We start from the raw sequence: 25,555 nt of genomic DNA on the forward strand, positions 1-25,555 counted from the left end.
GGTGGCTCAAGTATCTTTTTTATGCAATACTGTATACAAGAGTACAAAATCTATGTTTTACATAATAGCAAAGATAATTTCATCTCAAAGGCAAATAGGAACAGTATCCCAATTTACATAAATTCATACTACATATTAGGCCTATAAAAAGTAAAATCGACAATCTCAAATCTCAAAGCAAATATGCAGCACGTCTCAAATCTGATTGTGCTGCATAATTAAATAGCTTTCTTGGGTACAGGGCTACAGGCGCTGTCAAAAATACTGTCCAGATTGACGGCGGTTGAGGCACACCTGTGTGTGCTCCTCCCAGCTCTTTCACTGTTTAGTCATTTGCCGGTAGAAGACTTAGCTTCCACGTACCATCAGTCCGGAACCTGTTACAGGCATCGATTCACATTCAAATGAAATGTCCAATGACGGGAGCCGCTCGTGCCTCAGTTTGGGGGCGCTTTGTGAGAGACTGTTCGGGTCATCTAAGACCGAAGTTGAAAAACCAGCGAATACCACCAAACTTGCTTCGAATCCGCCCTCTTCCGAGCCCGCCGGTGAAATCTACACGGCGCTGTGGCCCTTCCAGGCTCGCGCGGACGAGGAACTGTCCTTCCAGAAAGGAGAGCAGTTCCGAATCTGCGAGCGTCAGGGTGACTGGTGGACTGCCGTTAAACTGGACAGCAACGGAAGGGTGACAAACAAGGGCTTCGTTCCTCAAAACTACCTAGCGAGAAGGAAGACGGTGAAAGAGCAACCGTAAGTAGGCTACTTTTTTTTCTATTCTTTTTTTCTTAGACCATCTACTCTGTCAGTAAAAACAATCCACAGACACTCTAGGTTGGCTTTATAAATAATCTGATAAATAAGTATATGTAAAAATTTAAATAAACATTTTTTTCAGTACTTATCTAACAACAAAATTAACACCTTTATGACTAAAAGCAATGTCAATTCAGAGTTTTTTTTTTTCAATTGTCATATTTTTCCTGCCCCAACTCCTGTCCTGTCCCAATGTGGTTTGGGTTTGAGACCTGTGTGCAACATCTGAACAACTGTGTTCTTCTTTAGTTGGTATTTTGGGACGCTGAACCGCTTTGAGACCCAGAATTTGCTGCTGGCTCCAGGGAATGGAGTTGGTGCTTTTTTGTTGCGACACAGTGAAAAAGATCACATAGGGTGTGTATTATCAGGTATGTAATCGTTGTGTCTATTGAATTTGGTCTTACATCCAGTTCTGTCCATGCTATTAGCCTATAAAAGTAACACTGCATATCCAACATCATTGTTATGATGTAGTAAATTAATCTTTGAGGCATTCGCTTTTTGTTACACTGGAAATGTGGTCAATCAGGTTATAATTAGACCTGCTGTGCTTATAGTCCAAACATGTTCTTCTTTCCAACCCTATTCCTGTAGATTACACTGATTAAAGTGTGTTTTATTTGGAAAAGTTCAAAAATGTAAATTGTTGGTGTGCCTCAAGGAACAGGGTTGGGAAACACTGGGTTAATTCATGTTAGATGCAGTTCATCAGAACATCTGTTAACAGTGCTCCTCTACTATCTCTATCCCTTTGTGCATCATTCCATCAGTGTTAATTAGTGACAGGGTAGTGAAACACATTGTGGTCCATCGGAATCAGAATGCAAGTTTCTATTTGGATCAGAGTCTGATGTTTCAGAGCCTGGAGGATCTGGTGGAGCACTATAAGACAAACATAATGAGCTGTGGTATCTGTCTCACACAGCCATGTGCACGGGTGAGTGAAAGAAAAATCATTCAAGTAAAATTTGACATTGTTTACATACATCATGTTTTTTTTTTTTCAAACAATTTGCTTTCTTCTGTTAAACACAATAGGTACATTTTTGAAGAATACGCTGGCCACTCTTGTACAAAAGTTATAATAGGATTGATGCTGTTGTAGGGGAATTTACAGTTAAACCCAAAGGACCGGTTGATTAAATGACGACCAGGAGTCAGAGATGCAATCAATTGAAGTATAGTTTACTGAATTAAATAGTTTGTAGTTTCAGCTCAGCGTACATGTTCAAATCACCAGCAATTAAATTCTATCATGGGTTACTAATTACATCAAGGCACAGGTCCGGAGGATTCTGATTGGTTGAAACAGATAAACTTAAAAATCTCCACGCATGGATGTTAAACTCGACCTCTGTGACATGGCAGACATGGCAAAAGAGCTTACTGTTACAGAGTTCAACTCCTCAACTGCAAGGTGGAAAGATATGTAGATACATTTTGATGTCTTACTATTTATTAATATATAGTAACTAATTACTTCATTCAATATTAATAACTTGATGAATAACTTTGATTATACTCCTTTCTGATTATCACTCCTTCACTGTCAAACTTTAAAATAGCTAAAAAGTATAATAAAAGTGATCCACATGATCTCCGTAGAATATTTCAAGTCTTCCAAAGTCATCAAATACGTAGTTTATCCCCTACATTCTTGAAATTCACGGCAATCCTGTCTTTTGCAAGTTCATAAGAGCAGTTCTATACAATTCATGAACAAATCCCTCTTTTCATTCTAATCAATGAATCATCTGATTCAATGATTCCTTCACACTATGATGCTTTTGTATCCATTTTGAGGCTTGCAAAGACTAACGTCTCAAAACCAAAGAGATATTCTTTATCAAATTTAAGATTCTGCCATCCCCATTAAAACAGCTCGTTCTAACACGCCCCCACATGTCTATGTCACTATGTGGAAATATTTGCATAATGCCAACCAAATGATCACACAACGAAAGAAGCCGTGGTTTCAGTAACCACAGTTAGTTTTGATGCAGCCATGTCAGGGAGATGCTGTGTGTTTTTAGGCGAAAGCAAAAGCACTTTATTTGGCCTTCTGAAAGTAGATGCATTTAGGAATTTTTAAGATTACTTACAACAGAACAGCAATGCATTTTATGAACGACCGTTTCGTAAACCTAGGAGAGAAGGCAATTTTGACTTTGCTACGACAATCTGGTGCTTCTGAATCAGTGACTGTACAAGTATGTTTTGTTATTAGTTTAAGTATTTCCTATTTACTGTTTAAATGCATAGTTTTGCTCGTCCTGTGTGTGCGGGCGTGCATGTCTGTGTGCGTGTGTGAGAGAGAGAGAGGCGGTCACGCAGTGGAATCAGCTGCCTTAACTGTCCATGGCTTGTGTACTGCAAACACTGTGTCCGTCACACGACTCTGTATCCCTTACAGGCTTGAACTGATGGTTCAACTAAAGACATTATTAATCGTCTTTAGATTTATTTTGAAAGATGAAGCTCGCGGTTATGGAAAGGGGCAGTGTTTGCCCAATCACAATGCACTGGGTCAATTTGTCAATCAGAGCAGACTGCGCTTGTCAGACGGAGGGACTTTGTAGAAAACTACACCTTTGAGAGAGGCGGAGCATAGAGGACCTACAATAATGTACAGTGTTTGAAAAATAATGTGTTTTTTGAACATTAAAGCATGTCAACATATTCTGTTACACCAAATACACAAAATAATGATCTTTTAAAAAGCCTTACATGACCCCTTTAAATAACTAGTCATGTTGAATTTACTCGCAGGCCCAATATTTCATACATACAGGGGTTGGACAAAACAATGTGAACACCCACTATTATTATTGGGGTTAATCTAATTTGTGTAGACTACAGAAAAAACTGAGATTGTTTTATTTATCAACTGGCATTGATTATAGATACATACACCTGAAGACTAATCAAAAGTTGTATGAAGCTATTCTAAGAAGGTTTGATGCTGTTTTAAGGCCTGCATGGTCAAATTATTTAATCCAACCCCTACATATTCTGCCTATATATTATATATATATAGAGAGAGATTCCTGTATATCAGCAAACTGAATTATTACCACAACTGAATGTACAATATGTATATTTAACTGAATGCATTTGTCTGTATTACTGCACACTTCCATTACAGAGTTTATCTCTTTCTTCTTATACTAACAGCCAGAACCAAAACCTCAGGATCTTTCCCACCAAACAGTAGATGAATGGGAGTTACCTAAAGAGGAATTCACTCTGGAAGAGGAGCTTGGCAAAGGATACTTTGCTGATGTTTATCGTGGAAAATGGAAAGGCATGGTCAATGTGGCCATCAAGGTCCTCAAAAACAACGGTAGGGTTGATGCATGTAAATAGGAAAGAAGGCTAAATGAAGTCTTATGGATATTTCAAATAGAATGGGTTACTTTTTCTTTGCCAACTTGTTTTCTGTTCCTGATACTGTGTGAATGTGAGAAATGCTGTGTTTCTTGTTCTGTGACTGTGAGAGCTGGAGGAATGAGATCATAGTCTACTCCCCTCATAACCTATATCCAATAGAGCACGTAGCACAATGAAAACTCTTGAAGAATACATCTGAAGCCTATTAGTGAAAAATTCCCCTGAACGAGTACATGTTTTTGTATTTTGACAGATGTATTAATACACACTCTATTGCTCCAGCACACTATTGTTGTACTGATGCTTATCTGAGGTGCTCTATCTGTTTCCTACTCTTCCTCTAGAGTCTCTCGATCACAGGGAGTTCCTGTGGGAGACTCAAATACTGAAAAAGCTGAGGCACAGACATCTCATCACACTCTTTGCCGTCTGCACAAGCTCCACCCCCTTCTACATCATCACTGAGCTTATGGAAAAAGGCAACCTGCTCAGTTTCCTCCGAGGTCACAACCTCTTTATTATCTAACATCAGCCCAGTAAATATGAATGTTTTTTTTGACATCGGCTTTAAACGTTTACTGTAATATGTCAATAAGGGTAATTATATGTGTCCTTGTGCATCATTTTGACCTGTTTCGACCACAAACACTTTTTGAGTTTTATGCACTGAATGTGAAAGTATAAAATCTAAAGGCCCAGTCACACTAAAAACAATAACTATGAAGATAACCATAATTATAACTATATTAGTGTCCACACCAACGCATGATAATGCTCTGTTTATTGTGAGTGCGAACTGCTGTTCTGTGACCTGCTCTGTTAACTTGAATAGATTCTGACTGGCTGTTAATGCTTTTTTATAATATTCATCAGCTGAACATTTTTTTTGAAAGTGCTTCCAAGTTGTTTTGTAGTTGTTATTGTTATAGCTGTAAGGTGGACCTCCCTATTCTCATATAATTGAAATTCTTGTTTTAAGTCTTTGATACCAATCAATGATACCATTGTTTCTACTCCAAACAGTTGTTGAGATATAATAATTTAAATGTCATATGTCACAAAAAACTTGTTTCTGAGATAAGGGCCTCTAAAGATGCCAAACATTTTTTTTAGAATTATGAGATTTATTCAAACATAAATTTTTTTTATTGGGAAATCGGTATAAGGTAAAAAATGTAATGCTTTTATATAATATATTAGTGCACATATTTAATGTATATTTAAAATGTTGGCTCTTCTACAAAGTTCTACAAAATCTACAATGTATTTATAATGAGCTAAGTATATAAATGATTTTCCTGAGGTAAATGTTGCTTTAGACATCTTTACAAGCTGTTTTATAGATATATTTCGGTAATTATAAAAACAGATTAACTGAGCAACTGCATGAGAGATTTTTTTTTCCTCTCTGATGTTCGTTCATGTTTAATAATGATAACAATAATAATGATATCCTTAATAAATGTACATAAAAGACTAAGTAGTCCAAAAAAACAAGTTTTGTTTTTCGTTTTGTTTGTTATTTTTAGCTTAGAATCGCGTTTCTTCATAAACAAATTACTGGGACTCACATATACACATCTAATAGCTCTCCTCAGGTTGAGTCTTGTTTTTCTAAAGTCTTAAAGCAGACAGACATGATTCCTTCAGTTTTCCCTTCACAGGTGAGGAGGGGCAGAACCTGGAACCGCAGGAACTGATAGAAATGGCAAGCCAGGTGGCTGATGGGATGGCGTACCTTGAGGAGCAGAACAGCATCCACAGAGACCTGGCAGCCCGGAATGTTCTAGTGGGACTCAACTACATCTGTAAAGTGGCCGACTTTGGCCTAGCCCGCATCGTCAAGGTGAGGATTACCTTGTGGCTAATCAAAATAGTGTGTAAAATATTCACTCTTAAAATGAGCTTAAAATAAAATATGTGGGGCATTTGCTTCACAGGACCCATTTTACTCATCTGAAGATAAAACAATTCCATATAAGTGGTGTGCTCCTGAAGCCATCAGCCATGGAAGGTTCTCCAACAAATCTGATGTTTGGTCATTTGGGGTCCTCCTGTATGAAATGTTCACATATGGTGGAGTCCCGTATCCAGGTACAGTATATACATCATTTATGTCTCTTTTTTTCTTATGCAGGTTTGAGAAAGGTTAAAGTACATCTTTTTTATGTAAATTTTTGCAGCTTTCTCAAACCAAGATGTGTACAAGGTGATCACCTCGGGGTACAGAATGCCTTCGCCCACTAAGTGCCCATCGCACATCTATGACATAATGCTGATGTGTTGGAAAGACTCGGCTCACGAAAGGCCAGATTTCAATGAACTGAAAAGGCTCCTGGAGAACTCCAGTATGGAGAGGACCTCTGAGAGCTGCAATAACACATCCGATCCAGCAGAAGGCATCAGTTAACAGGGCCATGCGAAGACAAATGAGTGGAAATGTCCCAACAATAGTTGTTTGTAGATCTAAACACCTTTCCCCTCATTTGCACCCCTTTTTACAGTATTCACGCACTTTCACTTTTTTGTGTGCTTATTTTCTAATTTCATTTGTGAATTATTCACGTTTGATGTAATCAAACATTCCGCAAATCTACTTGGATGATACTGAAGATTATTTTTTTACTACCATTTTTAGACGAGATAAGTTTCCGAATTGATCACATGGACTTACAAATACAACCAGTTTTAGGTTCATTATTAACAGGTTTTACCTTCATACTACAAAATAACTTCCCTTCAGCAGATCTGCATTCTGAATGTTAATGTATATAATATAAATTATTATTATTGTTGTTGTTGTTTTTGCATTAGAAAATTTCAATAAATAAATAATAATTTCAATAATGATCCATTTAAATCTCTCTACTGCAAACGAGCTTTAAAACTTGAGTGTACACAAGATCCGGAACAGAACGAGTTTGGCCAGTTCCTGTGGACGCAGGTTATTACACAATCTCTAAAAACTTTCCACTGCGGTTTTCAGTTGGCACAATGCAGTCGGTTCACAAGTAGATGCTAACTGATCCTCTAAAGGATTTAAAACCACAGAAATATACTAGTCATTACACCAGAAAATGTGCATTTCATTAAAAAAAGTGATTGTGTGACATTCTGGATTAGATATGACTTTGGACTATTTATACTGCACGTAGAAACACACACACACATATGTATATATGCAACACACCCTGCTGATTGTTGCCACTGCGGAGACATTCAAACTCAGTAACACAAGTGTTGCCACAAAGTGTTCATGATGTGGGTGCATGGCAGGCAGAAATAGAATCGAGAACACTCTGGACTTGCCTGGCCAGACTAATCGGAAAACTGACTGGATGTTCAGGAAGGTGACATCTGCCTGATGACTGACATCTCTGGAGAATTTTGAACACCTCTTGTGCACTGCAATCAGACACCCAATCATTCAGACTTCAGCAGCGGGGCTACAAAATTTAAAAAAAGGAGTTAAAGAGGGTTATAACCTATAGGCCTTGTATAGTCTCATGCTGTCTGGTTTCTTTTAAATAATTCATCTGCTTTTCAGTTTTATCTCAGATTTAAATGTGTGTTACAACACCCTTACAGCCCTGTCAAACAAAGCAGTCACTCCCTGTTGAAGCCCAAAACCCCTATTTCTTCAAACAAGTGGTGTGTGTTGTGCCATTTAAATTTATAAAATTTATGCATTTAGCAGACGCTTTTATCCAAAGCGACTTACAGTGCATTCAGGCTATCAATTTTTACATATCATGTGTTCCCGGGGAATCTTATTTATTTTAATTAAAATTTTAATTGAATTTATTTTACTTTGATTCATAAATCTGTATTACAAATTACTGTTATTAAGCATGTTTCTCGATACAAAATAGTTGTAAAAACATGCCCATACACAAATACCAATTGATATATTAGCAAAGTTAACTGAAATTCACCTTTATTATCTTGAGCAAGATACACAATGATGTTTCGCTAGACATTAATCACAGCAAAGAGAAAACAAAGATTTACAGTGTAGCCATATGGTTTTATGTTTAGAGATTCTCAGGACTGGGTCAGTCTGACTAGAAGTATGCCCAATCATTCAGAGGCTGTTTAAAGCACAGGCTCTCCAAATATTTGCCTGGTGATATTTATCCACATGTGAGATGTGCGTTCATTCATGAAGGTATCAACAAGGGCAATAAGCAGTCATGTCAGCAGATAAAATAATAGAAAGGACAAAAGTCATAGCATGTTATCAGTATAAATACATAGGATATTTAACAAATAAACAGAACTGTAAAAAAAAAAAAAAAAAAAAAAGTTGAAATAATAAACAGGATGACGTATGGAAATACTAATAATGCCTGTCTTACCGTTCCCAATAATTGAATACCGAAACAAACAGAACAGCTTGAAACGCTTCCAGGAACGAGTCTTTACATACAAACTTGTTGTGTGTGTGTGTGTGTGTGTGTGTTCACCTTTGTGCAGAGTAACCTTGACGCGACCAGGACGCGACGCGGGGGTGAGTAGCGCTCGTGAAGCTCGCTGTAACGGCAGACTGATGAGACCGTGTGCTGTTTTTAGCGCGTCTCTTTTTAGAAACAAAGTAATTCTTATAGACGAAAGGCAATAATGCGAACCATAGTCTGTAAAACATGCATGCAAATAAGAACATTAAGCGAAAGGCAGCATGTGTGGGGTGGCAACCACGCACACGATACCTTAAGCGATATGTTTCAGTGAAAATCTTACCTTTTAATGTAGTTTTTTAATAGCTGTGCTTCCGCAACATAGCAAGACGAGTTGTGTAAAATTTAATGAAGTCACTTAAAAAAAAATACAGTAAAACTGGGAAATTTCCTAGTTCAGTGTTCAACATATTTTTAAATACTCTATTTTAATATCAATTAATGTCTGTGCTTTGGAAATTAATCTTAATATACCTATGGATAGATTTTTATTGCATTTCTGAGTGCAAAGTGCTTTCAACAAACGTTGAAAAAGTGGTGGATTTTAAAGGATACTGAAAAAAAAAACACCTTCCCTTGTTTATACAACCTCATGTCCTACCAGATATGTAAATGTCTTAGATGAAAATCTTTAGACAAATTCAGTCTCTGTCAGTCCACAATGCAAGTATATCCCATATATCCCCAGTGGATAAATCAATGTCTTCTAAAGGGAAATTATATGTAAAATGATTATATGAGAAATATGTTTTAAATGTGTCATATTTTGAATCAGAAACTGTCATATGTGGATTTCTGAATAAGCATCAGCATGTTGTGAAGTAGAGGCCTGGTCAATGTAACATTATATTAGATTCAGTCTTCAGAAGTAAGCCTAATACAGTGGTACAAAAATGTATCTACTTTAGGAAGCACAAACTGACCTTCAAAATGGTTTAAGATAATTGTTTCAATTGTGTTTAATATAGGTCACGGTTTCTAAAACTGTTTTATTTTGGCTAATTATCTGCTTTTAAATCTATTCCACATTTCTAGGATTAACAACAAAGATGGGGAATAAGCATTAGAAGTGTGAAAAAAATCCCCTTTACTTTCTTTCACTTGCCACCAACATCTTCAAGTTCTGTAGATGAACATGCTGCAGTTAGTTGGTTTCTAAAAATGAATTCAGCCAGATGGAAAAACAACAGCATCAGTTCTTGCTGCCACATGTAGAATAGATGCGTCCAGTGACAGCAGGTTATATAAACCGTATTAGCGTGTCCTGTTTTAGCACATGTTTTAATCACACCAAAGCCTGCTTAATTCCAAACGTCTTGCACACAGGCTGTTGTTTAGCAGCTCATTCTCTGTAAAACAGCAGAGTCACTGAACAGAGACTGTTTACTGCTAATCCCTGTATGAGAAAGTACATTGATAGCCTAATAGTGATTTGCCATAATATAATCCATGCTAATGGAACTGAATATGATCATTTCAAATAACATGACAGCATGCAGGAGGAATAGAAACGATCACACCATACTTTAGGCTGCAGTTATTCATTTATGTATAGCAAATATAACATACAGTGATTGCAAAGTGCACCCAGTGATACAGTGACTTTACACTAAAATAATTTATATGGAAAGCATATTTTTGCCATTTTGTTTAATAATGTTTATTTGGTCATTACGTCCGGTAGCATGACATAAAAAGCAGCCGGTTTTTACTAAAAATAAAAATGGAGCCTCCGTCGCCTGCTTCTGCCCACGGTGACTCCTGGATGAGGGGCGAAGGGTGTGGAATTGGGTCAGGGTGGTTACGATGGGACAGGGGATCCAGGCTCCTTCCCAGAGTCACTGCTCTCACTCATTTGTCTCTTCATCACAATCTCTCGAGCAACGCAGGTCACCTGACCGTTTGTCACTGTGTAGGTGCCAGCCCTGCCAATCAATATCAAGAACACCTTGCATGAAAACCAGAACTCAAGAGCCGAGTCAAACCAAATACAAAACGGTTCTTAAACTCACTTCTGCTGGGATTCAGATCCAGTGAGTGTCCCCATTTGATTCTGCTTCCCAAAAAAGAAACTGGACCACCAGTGGCCAGAGTCCTGACGTGCCAGACCTGCCATGGAATTGGACAATGAACTTTACTACTCTGTGATAATTTAAGCTTTCTGTATCTGATCACTATATCTTTTTGCATGAATTTTATGGTACTAAGATGTTGAACTCTTCAGTTGATATACCTGGTGGGTGTGGAATGACCTCCCCACTGTACTCCGAACTGCCACAGGAACTGTTGCTGGATGTAGATCCTATGCGCCCTACAACATATAAATATGTGCATATATTAAAATGATCCCTAATGTTGCATTTTATGGATCCTAAATCCAAAAAGAATACTGAATTCACTTGGTAATTATAAAACATTTACTGACTTCGGTAGTAATCATGGGTGGCGACAAGGGAACCGCCGGATGGAATTGCTGCCATTTTCCCCGTCCTCGACGTGTCAACCGTGTGAAAGATGGAAAGATGGTAGACCTGTTACAAAGAACATTCAGCAATAATGAGGACGTAGTCTGTCTGAGGATGACAGCTGCATGAGATCACAACAACACGTCCTTTTAAAAATACTAGGGCAGCTCGGAAAACATCTCAGGTAGGCAGATGCACGAACAATCTGTGCTGTGAGGTTTTAACCATGTCTGGATCACACGCAACTTTTTCCCAATAGGTTAACAGCGTTGGTAAGATGTGAATATTAATCAGTGCATTCAGATATGAACCCTTTTGACATTTGATACAAGAATGTTCCACTGAAACTGCACATCCATCCCTTCCTATTATCCTCATTCTGCAGAGTGTGATGTGATGATACTCAACAGCTGTTCATATTTCCATACTCAGCGACCCACTTGCTTAGAACAGCCGCGACCCCATTGCAACAAGCATGCAGAATAGCTCATGTTTCATGACACATGGCTATCCAAGGTTGTCTGCTTGCAGTTGCTTTGAGAATGTAAAATCCAGAAAAACAAAAATATACGGACTTCACTATATTTCCAGGCTATAGATTATACTAAAAAAGTCATGCACACGAAATAAGTGCATCTCCTTATATATGCAAGTGAAAAACTTATATAAATGAAAGCTACCAATGTACAGCAATAATAAATAATAATTACACAGTGATATAGTGTGTTAGAGTAGCTTTAGTTTGACATCAACAACCTGAAGATGTCAATGTCAGGTTCCAGAAGGGAAGAGGGATTTACCACGTGACCTGGATAATACCCTTCTGTGCTACATATAACAGGCAAGATGTTTAAGTCACACTAGTGCTTTGAATAGCTGACATGCACTGAAAGAAAAAATAATCTGTTATAGAAGTGTAAGTGCAAAAATACTAAGATCACTGCCTTAAAGAATGACATGTCAAGATTTAGGCTTTATCAGTTGCAACCAGGTGACTTCAAACTACTTTTTTTTTTTAACAGTTGATCCATTTGCATCACCTCAAAATTACTGATATTAATTGTTTAGTTGTAAATAAAAAGTAAACAATGTTTTTACTTTCTAAACTGCCTGTCCAATAAAAACAACTACAACATAATAATAATAATAACATAATGATAAAGAACTATTTCTTAATTCCCTTACCTTTTAGTTTTGGTGAGTGCTGATGTTGGTAGTGCACCAAAAGCAAGTCTTGGTCGGGTAAACGCTAGGCGATGGGGCCCATTTGTAGTTTGGTTCTTGGGTGAGACCCTCCAAGGTCTTTCGCTCCTCTGATCCAAATTCTACTGCATGTCAGGCGCATGGACTATATATTACCTGAGTGACGATAAAGCCTGTCCCTCCCCGAGGGCGCGGCTTGGCACCGACTCAATGTTAGGGGCGTTCCTTGTCTGTGGCACACGGTGAGGGTGTGGTTTGTTCCCTTGCACGGGATTGACAGGTCAAAAGTGTTTCGCTGAAGTTAGGACAGGGTGTCCAGCTGTCAAAAAGAGCAGATAACTGCCAATAAATAACTTTAATGGATACTCCACCCCAAAATGAACATTTTGTAATTTATCACTTACTCCCATGTCATTCCAAAGCCGTGAAAGCTTTGTTCATATCCGGAACACAAATGCTGTTTCTCTGTGTATTTATGCTTTGATTTGAAAGAAAAAACATCTCTTTGTGGCACAACTGAATATCTTCGTTCCGAAGACAAACAAAGCTTTTATGGGTTTGGAATGACATGGGGGTAAGTGATTAATGACAAAATGTTCATTTTGGGGTGGAGTATTCCTTTAAACTGATTTATCAATCCAACAAAATCACATGCCTTGGAAGTTTGTTTTCTAAAGAAAAAATGCGTCATGGCAAATCACCAGTTCTGAAAACAAACAGACAAAAATAATAATAACATCTTCACATCCCAATATGTTTAATTTGTCACAACTCTGTTAATTAGGGTGACCATATCTAATCTTTTCCCCAGACATGTCCTATTTTTGGACCTAATACAAATTTATCTGACTGGGATTTCCTAATATCCCAAAATGTCTGGGATTCAGCAGTTTTCTTAGTCCCGCTCCCACTGAATTTCTGACAACTGCCGCCTGTTCCCACAGTGTGTTTTGCTCCCATCATTTTCATGTCCATTCCTGAAACAGTCTAATTTTGTTGGCTATATAATGTTGGCACATCAGAGATCTGCTTTCAGTAAATGTCTTTTCAATGAGTGTTTGTGCTGTTCACTTTCACACGAACGCAGTGTAAAGGGAGCACATCTTACAAGATTAGACATTGGTCAATGAGCTCAGGATCTGTTGAGCAGCAAAAAGGGCTTCTCCAGCATGGTCTTGTCATCGGACTCCGGCAGCTCTTCTTGGATGCAGGGTTTTTCCACAGAATTGGGCTAATTTTAAACTGTTGCCATGGGTTGATTTTACAAAGTGGGTTAAAGAAATATTGGTTTGAAATACTGCAAAACCTAATTTAATACATTAACTGTTCCCTGCTGGTGGAATGACCTGTCCAACTCAATCCAAGCAGCGGAGTCCTTCATCATTTTCTAGAAACAACTGAAAACACATCTATTACTCTTTAAATCTAGAACTCTTTTCTAATGCTAATTCAATTTTTTTTTTTTTAATCTCTCACTCTTTGGGTCATTCTTCAATAGGGATGACAGATGAGAGGAAGCACTTATGAGATGCTTATTTGTTTTTGTTTTCTAATAAAATCTATGTTATGCATTTAAAATGTGCTATATCCATTAAAATGAAAGCTTAAGAACGGTTTGATTTTTAAATAATTTCAATCAAACAGCGGTGACACAGCATTTATGTCTATGTAATTTAGAAATAACACCACAGACTTTATATTGTAAGTTACCATGCTCTGCGATGTTACCAGAAAAGACAGTAACACCATAGACAAATCAGTCTAAATCCAGACTTTTTTTAAATGGAGGCTGCCATCATGATGATGTCAAGATCAGGGGACATTTTGGAAATACTAAGAAGTATGTATTTATCGAAATTTTGATTAAAATATGTTAGATCTGCAAGTTATCAACATAACACCACAGACACCAATAAAGTGTGACACATGAAATTGTCAGACATTTAGCTAACTTTAAGAAAATTAATAAGAAAAAATGTACTCCTCAGATCAACCAGCACCTGCAGTGACCTTTACACACAGGAAGGAGTCCAAATAAAATCCCCCCTTTTCTTTACAGGGGTGAAATGTAACACCACAGACATGACTTTGTGGGACACAACTTTTTTTCTTAAAATATAACTATATATATATATATATATATATATATATATATATATATATATATATATTTTTTTTTAAACAATTGAATAAAATTGTAAATGTTAAATACAATCTATATTCACAATCGAACCACTTTATTTCTGTTAAAAATTTTATATTGTTGCAATTACATCCCATGATACCTCTCTAATGTATGGCGGGAACATTCATATTTTGTTACAAATGCAGTCTCTAAAACTCAATTAAATATGTATTTTTTTTAAAAAAAAGAAAAGAACTATTAACCGTGTGCAGATATTGTATCCTACATAATACAAAAATTTTATGATTTCTTGGTATTTAAAGTTAATTTCAACTGTTGTAAAGTTTGTTCACCACACATGAAGAATGACCCCTTCATTCTATTTCTATTCTAACTACTTGCTTAATTTAAAAAGAAAAAGAGCCTTTAATACTTTTTACTTATTTTCTTTTTATTTATTAAAAATAAGCATTTTCTATTATTTTTCTGTTCTGTTGACTTGTTTTATTTTTATTCTAAAAACAAAACAAGCAAACAAACAAACAACAACAAAAAACTTGCTATGTATACTGTGTAGGGAAAAGCCTGCCTTCACTGTCCTGTTGGAAAACTATGTATCAATACGATTTTAATACAGACAGCTCAAAAGAACACGGAGGTTTGTCGCCACCTGCTGTCTGATAGAATTGTTGACCATTAATTTTAAGTCACAACCATGAAGTAAAGTTGCATGAAATGTAGGTGTGTGCTTGGACAGATCAAACCACAATATTCTCGTTATTTCTTTGTCTTTAATAAACCCTGAACGGTGTAGTATGTTACAGCCACAAAGCATCAAACATGTAAACAGTAGTAAGGTCAGTATGGTAACATTCTCTTCCAGATCATTGCATGGACAGTGAATAAATAATGAACTCACACTAAAACAGGCCAGAAGAAACAGGTTGTATTTATAGCTCGAATCTCAAAACATTTCTGCTTGAACATATTGTAGTATTTTTTTGTTATTAAACTGGGGAAAACTCAAAACAGATAAAGACAATAAAATAAATGTATTGTACATTTAATGTATTGTATGTATAATTTAGTACACACCTGGTGCTTCAGTCTCGTCACAAGAAAAGCTTTAGCACCTTTTCCCCTGAGTAACAAGCAGGGTGATAATAACCAGTGCAATATTCATTGTAGGAAGCATGTAACAATAATAAACAGTGACAATGAAGCAGGCTCAAGAAGCCTGATATTTTTTAGGAAATTCTAAGTGTGAGATGTGCAAACATTTTACCTCTTCATGCTGATCATAACAGACCATTTACTACTCAAGTTTCAAAGAAGCCCATAGTTTGACTAGATAAAATATGACAATAAATGTAAAGGTAATTAGATGCACAGAAAAAAACTGAACAGTCCCAAAAAGCGTTATCCAGTTTTAATATTCTAATTTAAGAGGATTTGTTTGGCTATAATGCATAATGAAAGGGTGAGACTTGTTAAATAATCATTATCTCTTTGCATGTTGGCATCTTGGTTTCTTAAAGCATCGTTTTCTTTCTGTACATTCATTTGTAGGTAACTTAGCAGTGGAGAGACTGGAGTGTATTTGGCTGCAGCGTTACAGAAGGATAGCAGAGATCAGTTCTTGGTCATGAGGTTGTGCTTCCTGCTCAGAAAGGAGCGTTGTTGCTGGTTGGCGAATGGTCGCTCTCTCCATTTGATCGCCCCATTACTTTGTACTTTGAGAGGAACATACACTATTGTCATTATCAGCAACAGAAATGAACAGTTGTGCAAGAAAAATATGTTCAGCAAGAACGAAAATAGAAACTAATCAATGGAGGGAAAAAAATTAAAAGCTCTAACCTTCATATTCTCCACCTTGTCCTCAAAGGATTTAAAGCTTGGCGAGTTCCTGAGGAGATATTTAAAAATTATTAATAACTAAAAAACTAGGTTGAGTTTTATTTTATTTTTTTGCATGCAACCTACAGTAAGATGCAAAAGGAAAAAGCTGATGCAAACAGACATCTATAAGACTTAAAAAGGAAAAAAAGAAAGATTTTCTACCAGTTTAGGTGAAGCAGTGCTGACAGAGCTCTACCAGCCACAAGAAGTGAAAAAGCATTCGCTTTCCATGAACAAATATAGAGCTGCATCTGAAATATGCGTCTATCTACTATTAAAGTCTTAAGGTCACAAAATGCTGACCATCCCTTTGGTTTTACCTGATACTTTTTTTGTACCTGTTGTACTTCTTTATTGCTTCTTGTGCAAATATAAAGCTATGAGCTATTTTCTACAAAAAGTATATACAAACTTGTTGCAAATGGTAGTTTTATAATAATATTACGTTACTATTAACAAGTATTAGAATTTTCCTCAGCATGGAAGTTGACTAAAAGAGATTTGAACATAAGGTGAAAGACAGCGTTCAGATATTAATATGCAGATGGGAAGGGCTGGTACTTTACCTCATAGCTGGCATACTTAAAGAGTGACGCATGGAAAAGTTGCTACTGTAGAGAGCAGGTTGGAGACAGAGTGAGCAGGGAGAGTTAGTCGAGCAGACAGCATTAGCCGAGCACAAAGCAGAGAGAGAGAGAGAGAGAGAGAAAATGGCAGAGCACAATGAAAAAACTCATTAAAGCATCAGAACCAACTTTAGACAGGTCACTGTATCGAACATCTAGCAATTTAAGTTAATATGAAAATCTCTGATATCAATGACAGCATTAAAGGTAGATTCAGATACATTAGTCATTTCACAGGTACCATAGAATGCTCTAGAAATCTTCACAGGAGACGGCTGCCATCAGTGCAGGCTCTCGTATAGCTCTTACCCAGAGTTAGAGTACGGCAGAGCCCTGAGCAGCCCGAACGCAGCAGTGTGGAGGAAAACACAGCAATAAACAGAAGAAGCACTTCAAACCGCTATCAGAACATAGTTTTGATGATATATCCAGAAAGGAGAAACAAGCTGTGCAAATACAGGTTATAAAACAGGATGTTAGTTAGCGCTACACTACTGTTTAAATGTTTGGGGTCAGCAAGATTTTTCTGTTCATTTCAAAGAAATCTAACACTTATTGACCAAGGATGCATGGAGCACTAAAGTCTTCAACACTGATAATAAAAACGTTTCCTGAGCGAAAATCTGCATGTTAGAATAATTTCTGAAGACGAGCAATGGCTGCTGAAAATTCAGCTTTGTCGTTCCATTTAAAACAGGAAACTGAAATATTCTTACTGACCCCATTTTTATAACAGTAGTGTATGTATCAGCTTAGATAGTCAGAGGAGCAAAAAAGTGTATGCACAGCAAGCAATGTCTCATTTTGATAAGCTCTGTTCCTTGACATGGTGTTCAAAACAAACTGATTCGCTGCTAAACAGCACAGCCGTCTGGAGATTTCCCACCATACAAGTACCTCATTAATACAGCTACTGACAGTCAGAGACTGTTGGCTATTAGTCCAAGTCTGAAGACAGATGCCTTGCTTTTTCACGTTTGAATTAGTACGACCAGCCTATTTCAGTTTAATATTAAATCAAAACTCACTACATTTTCTTTTGTAATGGTCTTATTGAGCATGATTCAGCAGTGCATATTATTTTAAATAAATGATTGTCATGTTACGGCTGAATGGTATATTTTTTAAGCTTTTATTCATGTATTCTTTATGTTTTATCATTGAAAATATAAGGGCCATTTTATCCTACCAAGACCAGACTAAAAAGAGGATCTGCACCCTATTTTTTATACATATATATTTCTTAGAATACAACTTTGAAACAGGAAGTCATAAGATCTTCAAACAATCAGAACATAGGAAAACAAGCATCATACAAGGAATATGAGAAATCACAGAGTAATGGAAAATACGTTTATGAGATAAGAAGAAAAAAAAACGTGAGTAAAGGTATGCAGAGGAGGAATGTATAGTTCACCTCATCTCTCCAAATCGGTTTCTGATGGCAGAGCCCACTGAGGAGAACGCAGCTGATGTCATGTGACCTGCCTGAGACAGAGTCTCCTGAGTCCTCTTATAGCTAAAGAGTAGAGAGACAGAAGAATTTCTCTTTTAGCAGTTGTCAGTTATATTTTGAACATACCAGTTGACATTGAACTACTGTAGCTGACAGCTCAGATAGAGAGGCAACTAAGAACCAAGACAGCAACAGAAAATAAATTTTTAGAAGTGAATGCATCAAGAACTTATCAATATTTTTAGATGAATAAAATGGCCATGCAGCTAAAGATTTAAACTAAACTTAAAATTTAAAATTTTCAGCTAACTTCTAAAAGTTATAGAGTTACATTATAGTCTGTAATTTGTTCACTGTATGAAATACTGTTCTGGGGTCTGAAAAACGTGAAAAAAAGTATCTTATGCTCACCAAGGATGCATTTATTTGATCAAAGAGTAAAAACAGTCATTTGAAATTTACAGTCATAATAAATAAAAATATTACATTTATTAAAAATATAAACCTTCTGTAACAGAAATGTCTTCACATCCACTTTTGATCAATTTAATGCATCCTTGGTGACTTAAAATATTAATTTGTTTTGAGATGACATAAGGCTAAATAAATGAAAGAATCTGGATTTTCAGGTGAATTAATCATATAAGCTAACTAAAAGCTAACAGGACTAACTATCTAGACACCTGTGTGTCCATCTTTTTGCAGCAGATGCTGCTGTCTGAATCTCTTTGTACAGAATCTGCACCTGGATTGAACACACATTATCATCCTGACACACACGTCAAACACAAGTGTGCAGACCCATATACATACAAGTGCACACTATTCACAAAAAAACAATCGGATGCACAAGCATGTAGATAAGCACCTGTCCATTTAAAAATTATTTTCACACAGTTTTTTTCAGTCTCTCAGGTGTAATGTAATCTCTGAAGCAAACAAGTACACAGCCACAGAGAATCCCTCACACAGTCCTCTAATGACCTTAGGTACGGCTAAGCCAATTTGCTTTGGAAAAATCCCATCATGTGTTTTCAGATTCAGCTTTCTCAGCACACGCCCCAAGCACAAACACTACACCCTTCCCAAACAGCACATCCCGCCCTTTCTATATAGTCTGAGGTCTGAGATGAGACAATATCACAGAAATGCATGAAAGAGAAATGTCTGATAAGGCGGTTAGTGTAGCACCTATGGATCTGGGTTGGTAACACACACACACACACACACACGTTTGACATTATTTAGATCACTGTGCCAATAAAGCTGATGCCCCTAAAATAATCCTCAATAAAATCATTCTTTATTAAATTTAAAGGAAATAATCAAGAGGCTTTGTATCAGTGTATGTGTCCTTACAAGTCTTCTGATCTACGATCTGATCTGTTTGACACCAGAGGGGTCTAATGGGTCACATCATGACGCTTAGGAAAGTTTGTGTTAGTGTCACTGAGAAGCTTGTTGTTTTGTTTCTTCAACCATAGTGACGTCAGTGCTCTTACAAGATTAAAGTCTCTCAATCTGAGCAGAAAGGTTTGCAACCTATTTCAGGGATGAAGTGCTGAGTTCTGTTTTATAGGCCTGGACAAAAATAACAACACTGAAGCATCACATTAATGTATTCATTTTTCATGTGTATATTAATTATAAATTTAGCTTAATATATTGGGTAACATTTTATTTAACAGTGTCCTTTGTTACATATGTTACATGCACTTAGTATAATAACAACAACAGTAAATTATGCATAATTACACGCAACTAACCCTAAACCAAACCTTAATACTAATCCTATATTAAGTACATGTTGTTAATTAATATTACTTGGTATTTAATTGCACAATTACATTGTTACAAGGACACCTTCAAATAAAATGAAATACATATTCATATTTATATGGCAGTTTGAAATATTGAACAAAACCTACATAAAACCAAAATCCACATGACAGTCACCTAACACAGGCACATTTTGAACATTAAATCTAAAATGAAACCAACAAAAATCAAACTCACGCATCAGAACGTCCAATTTCTTCAAGTGTGGCCGAAGCTGTAAGGTATCTACAAACACAAATTTCCACATTATTAACATATAGTGAACATACAAAAGTTCTGTTTCAATTTTGTGAACTGTGCATGCTGCAACAAACTTATGGATGTCAAAACATTTTGACATCAGACCTTAAATTGTAAAAAAAAAAAAAAAAAAAGGTAATAATAATAATTTGAATGGCTTAGAAAGGAATGGTGCTGGACCAGAACACAAACCTAAACATTAAAGATGACAACACTCGCGTTTAGACATACTGATCTGAATGCACATGACTTCAAACACAACCACCCAGGAATGTCGAAAAACTCCTAAAACAGGTTTGGGGATGACTTTTCTTTTAAGTACTATGGCTTAGCTGTATAAAACCCTGCCTAGCACTAATATGTGAGCTATTTCTGTATATGCATCAACTGCACATTACTGATTCAAGATTCAAGATTCAAGATTTTTATTCGTCACATACAAAATTATATATAGCATATATAACCAGCAGTGAAATGTGAGTCAGGTCCGCTCCATGGACAGTGCAATTATTAAAGAAAACAACACAGATGAAAATATACATAAATATAGCTATGTAAGAATGAAATAAAAGTAAATAATACAAATATAAGAATAAAATATAAAAAATGTGTATTGTAGAATTAAATATAGAACGCAAAATAATGTGCATGAATGTAAACTGTAGTCTTAAATATTAAGATGTACAGGGATGTGCAATGTGCATATATGCATTTTACTGTAGTCTTAAATATTAAGATACACAGGAATGTACAAGAAGCAAATGTGCAAAACAGGGTGACACTGTCAGTGTGTCTAAGTGAGGTAGTGAATAAAGTAAAAAGATAAAGTGAACATTAAGTGGAGGCAAGAGGATGTTAAGAAGATGGTTTAGAGTTTAAGAGCCTGATGGCCTGGGGTAAGAAACTCCTCCTGAGTCTCTCGGTTTTTGCCATCAGGCTACGGTAGCGCTTACCAGATGGCAGCAAAGTGAAAATATGATTACTGGGGTGGGTGGAGTCTTTGATGATTTTTGCAGCTCTACTTCTGCAGCGTTTGAGGTAGATCAAGCGTACTGAGCACTAATCTCAAAATATTCTGTTAAAGAGAATCAAAAACCTTCCTCAAAGTTACAAGCAAAGATGACAAAATAAACTTGAAGTTTGTTATTTTTATTTTCTTAAAATTCTTATTTCCTCAGATTTATGTTCTTAGCTTATTCTATTTTTCTTAAACTTCACAGAGCATCAAAAGCCAATATAAATCAACACTAATAAAACATATACCTTGATACGTAAACTGTTTATAGAGCATCACAGTCCCGCCCACAGCCCGAGAGGGCTCTGGTGCCGGAAGTAAATTTCCCATTCATTCATTTCCCATTCATTTCTCCCATTGACTTTCCTCCAGTGAATTTTATTTTATATAGTGAATGTAGTGAATTTACAATCATGTAAATAGTGTTTTATATAGGTATTGTGTATTGATTTTTATATTTATCATCGTGTATTTTATATATTGTGTGCGTGTGTGAAAGTGGTTAACAATAACGTCAGCAACATGGTGCAGTGCTTTGTACCTGACTGCAATCACCGCTCAGTCGTCAACACATGTCGTTGCCGTTACACAAATGTTCAGTAAATGCACAAAAAGGTATGCCGAGGCTAAATTTTGTTTTGACAGTGGCATTATAAAATGCTTGATATGACTCATACCATATGGAGGCTACAGTAGCCTAGCTAAGTTACCAACCTCCCTGCAAAACTCTCATGGCAGCCAAGGAGATCATGATTGCACTGATAAGTCTACCGTGCAAAAACGCAACACAGGTTTTTATTTTATTTTATTTTTTTATCAATGATCTTCAGTCATCACGGAAAGTCGCGGGGTTTAACCAGACGGTTACACGAGCTCCACCTACTGTCTATGGCTCCACCAATCAGATGCAACACTGTGGGATTGTTCAGGATTGTGGGTAATGAAGTACTTAGCCAAGACATCGCGAATAAAAGGCATTTATATCAAAACAAGGTTAGTGCCCCATGATCCTTTTACCTTTATATGAGCATATACTATCGCTTAGTACAGCCATTGCTGGTTTTAAGTCTACTATGTATGGTTACGTTTTTATGGCTTATACCCCAAATGTCAAAGCAGAAATTGCATTGAAATTTTACTTCCAGCACCAGCTGTGGGCGGGACTGTGATGCTCTATTACTGTACATCTTTTCGTTATTAAGGATGAGATATATGCTTTCATAATATATTGGTAATTAGAACACAATCTTTTATTTTATTTTCACTGACTGACTGATTGTCTGAGAGCTGGCAGACTCCCATTTTTAGAAAGGGAACACAGTAACTCAGAGTCAGGTGTGGGATCATGGGAAGGGTCACAAAGAATACAAATCAAAAAGAAACAAGAAGGTAGCACGTCCACACCTAGCAAACAGAATCACAAGACCAAGCAACAACACCCAAAGAATAGAAAACTCACAAATTAGATGAGGAAACTCTACGATTCAAGTCTCCAAGAGTTTGTGAGGTTCTCATATAACTAGAAGCAGAAACAGTTTAGCTCAGACGTAAGTGAAGGAACACCAAAGATTAGATACAAAAAAAAAAGAATAGGGATATAAATTAGGTATATATAATATATTTATATTGATATCCCATCATCGGGCAATTTAAGAGATTCAAACAGCACATGTATATAAACACAGCATGAGATTAGAAAAGACAGATGAAGGTTTAGGTGACGTTCAGTCAGAGTGAACAGGTTTAACAAACAGGAAGTACTCACGCATTGGAACACTGGACTTCATGCCAGCCTTTGGTGAGGTTCTGTTTGATTTCGGAGAGGGGACCGATGCCAAGTCTGCGCTTGAGCTCAGCGGCATGCCTCTCCTTCACCACGATAACCTGTCTCAGTGTCTGAATCTCATCCTCCACCTAACACAGAAAAGTACAAGATAAAACTAAACAAATGATTAGAATTTACAATCAATTTTTAATTAGAGCTTCCAGGGCTCAACAACTGGCTTTACCATAAAATACAAATATTTTAGCACTGAAGCACCAAAATGTGTATTTTTATATGTCAGAAAGAATATTTTTAATAGTTTTCTGAAATACAAAACATAAATATATTTAATATAAATAGTAATTTTTCATATTTTGCAGAACATCAAAAGCTGTTATTTTCTATTCACAAAAGCACTGAATGTATATTGTATTGTTTTATATTTGTGAAATAACTACCTAATAAAAACTGCACTTCAAATACAGTACATTATACAGCACCAAGAAAACCAGCTTTTACATCTGAGCTGAATTCTAGCAAAACACTTCAGTTAAAATGGTTAAAAGGTGAGATGAAAGTAAGTATTTTACCACAGCATTATCATCAAAATTGTTAAACAATTCAACCAGTTGAACATGTAAACTTCCACTTGAACAAGTTCAAACTTGTGGCTTTGACAAGTGTGTTTTTAGGATAGTTTGGACAGTCACTCAGATTATCAGCATAAAAATACTTGAAAAAAAGTTATATAGCCTTTTTATTCTCCTCCTTTATTTCATAGAATTTCTCTCGTTGATAAGAAATACCCTTGTCTGTGCTAAAAATGTAAAGGTATAGTTCAGGGAGGAAAAGAAAACCTGCGGTACCTTGGTGAGCTCCACCTGTATCTCTTCTGCCTCCTCCTCTGTCAGGCCTGGCGGTAGCGTCCCTGCACTGGCTTCACCTGTAGATGACTTTGAAGAGCCTATAGACAAATAAAAAAATGAAGGATTCAGGCCAGAAGAGCTGATATACTGATACTGTGGGTCTTCACATCAGTGCCACATGTTCAGGGGTGCACATTCAGACAGTGAATAGGCTACAATTTTTTTTTTTCCTTTTCAACATTGCTGTGAGACATATACACTGATTATATTATGGAATGCATTTCTTGTGTGCTTATTTCTGAACATCAGGTTTTGCGAAGCCAGTTTAGCAGACTGTCCATCAAGCAGGAGCCCAAGTACATCCCAAAGTATGCATGTAAGCTTGTTGTTCACAGACGTGCAAGCCTCGGGAACTGCTTGGGCATGGATTTAGTGAGGCAAGTCACCAGGACCGACAATGGAAATGAGTTCATTTGTGTCTTGGTTGACTGTTACACTAAATAGCCGATGCTATTCTGAATAAATCTGAAGCAGTTGTTGGTTTAGTTTGGGGCACCAAAGATTATTCTTTCTGACCAAGGCACAGAGTCTGTTAACAAGGTTTGTAGTTTACTGAAAGAAGAAAGAAACAGAAAAATCAGTATCCATAAAAATGGATGAAAATGAATGAAACAAGTGTGCATAGGATTTTGATTTGTACACAATATTTATGGTCCATTGTTTATTTATTATAATGTATGCTTTGCACACAACACACAAGGATTTTTTTAAATACGGTATATTTGAACCATGTGACTTTGCGTACATCCAGTTGTTCTTCTTGCGCTAGTTCTGATCGTACGTATGGTAACTAGGCAACTACACAATAATTGTAGTATGGTTGCGTAAAGGGAATCAGCCATTCCGAAGGGAACCTGGCACGTAATGTGCCGACAGTTTTAGCACACCCAACTAAAGCCACTACGATTAAACCCACAAAACATATTATTAAAAGGAGTTTCTCAATATTATTTACGGTTTTCCTATAGCCCACTCCCTTAACAACTCTTTAAATATGATTTTTATATTAGCGCCACCCACTTGACACGCATCTTTACTGCACCTGCTCAAAGCACAGAAAGAAACCTCGGCTACAGACGACACTTACCGTGCTCAGAGGAGTCCATTTCGTATCGAATACGATCTTCGATTATGTTTACCTACGTGTAAACAAATGTCACTGCTGTATTTTGGGATGACGGAAAAAGAAAGTTCACCCTCCTCGAACAGGCTCCACATTTAACCAGTGACGAGCTTGAGCTTACGGAGCGCCGGATATGACGTCACCACGCCCTACGTTTACGTCTATGCGCTGTGAATAACATTCGAACTGCGTTATTATGGTTATTAT

The 25,555-nt window shown here is 36.7% G+C and overlaps 3 protein-coding genes across 14 annotated transcripts; 1 reads left to right on the plus strand and 2 right to left on the minus strand.

Moving 5' to 3' along the window:
* The first annotated feature begins 279 nt into the window (after nt 1-279).
* On the plus strand, nt 280-7,021 carry LOC113107653 (protein-tyrosine kinase 6-like). The gene is made up of 8 exons (XM_026270306.1): nt 280-750; nt 1,063-1,184; nt 1,587-1,753; nt 3,991-4,159; nt 4,551-4,709; nt 5,871-6,052; nt 6,147-6,300; nt 6,390-7,021. The coding sequence occupies exons 1-8, from the start codon at nt 410-412 to the stop codon at nt 6,614-6,616; spliced, it is 1,521 nt and encodes a 506-aa protein (XP_026126091.1). The 5' UTR covers nt 280-409; the 3' UTR covers nt 6,617-7,021.
* Nucleotides 7,022-10,188: 3,167 nt separating this feature from the next.
* On the minus strand, nt 10,189-12,467 carry ppdpfa (pancreatic progenitor cell differentiation and proliferation factor a). Its single transcript, XM_026270307.1, has 5 exons — nt 12,314-12,467; nt 11,089-11,194; nt 10,897-10,974; nt 10,676-10,772; nt 10,189-10,588 (listed from the first exon to the last, which is right to left on the minus strand). The coding sequence occupies exons 2-5, from the start codon at nt 11,141-11,143 to the stop codon at nt 10,465-10,467; spliced, it is 354 nt and encodes a 117-aa protein (XP_026126092.1). The 5' UTR covers nt 11,144-11,194; nt 12,314-12,467; the 3' UTR covers nt 10,189-10,464.
* Nucleotides 12,468-15,227: 2,760 nt separating this feature from the next.
* Nucleotides 15,228-25,484, minus strand: tpd52l2a (tpd52 like 2a). Of its 12 annotated transcripts, XM_026270308.1 has the most exons (10): nt 25,313-25,484; nt 24,166-24,263; nt 23,300-23,448; nt 22,994-23,053; nt 20,457-20,504; nt 18,402-18,503; nt 17,294-17,317; nt 16,925-16,969; nt 16,317-16,365; nt 15,228-16,189 (listed from the first exon to the last, which is right to left on the minus strand). In XM_026270308.1, exons 1-10 carry the CDS (start codon nt 25,329-25,331, stop codon nt 16,121-16,123), a joined length of 663 nt encoding a protein of 220 aa, XP_026126093.1. In that variant the 5' UTR covers nt 25,332-25,484; the 3' UTR covers nt 15,228-16,120. The 12 variants fall into 12 exon arrangements, 7 of the variants coding, with proteins under 7 accessions (XP_026126093.1, XP_026126097.1, XP_026126095.1 ...); XR_003292696.1 differs by lacking the exon at nt 16,925-16,969 and having other exon boundaries at nt 17,226-17,317; XM_026270312.1 differs by lacking the exon at nt 22,994-23,053.
* Nucleotides 25,485-25,555: the final 71 nt, after the last annotated feature.

This window comes from Carassius auratus, chromosome 8 (assembly GCF_003368295.1).
Source record: "Carassius auratus strain Wakin chromosome 8, ASM336829v1, whole genome shotgun sequence".
NCBI lineage: Eukaryota > Metazoa > Chordata > Actinopteri > Cypriniformes > Cyprinidae > Carassius > Carassius auratus.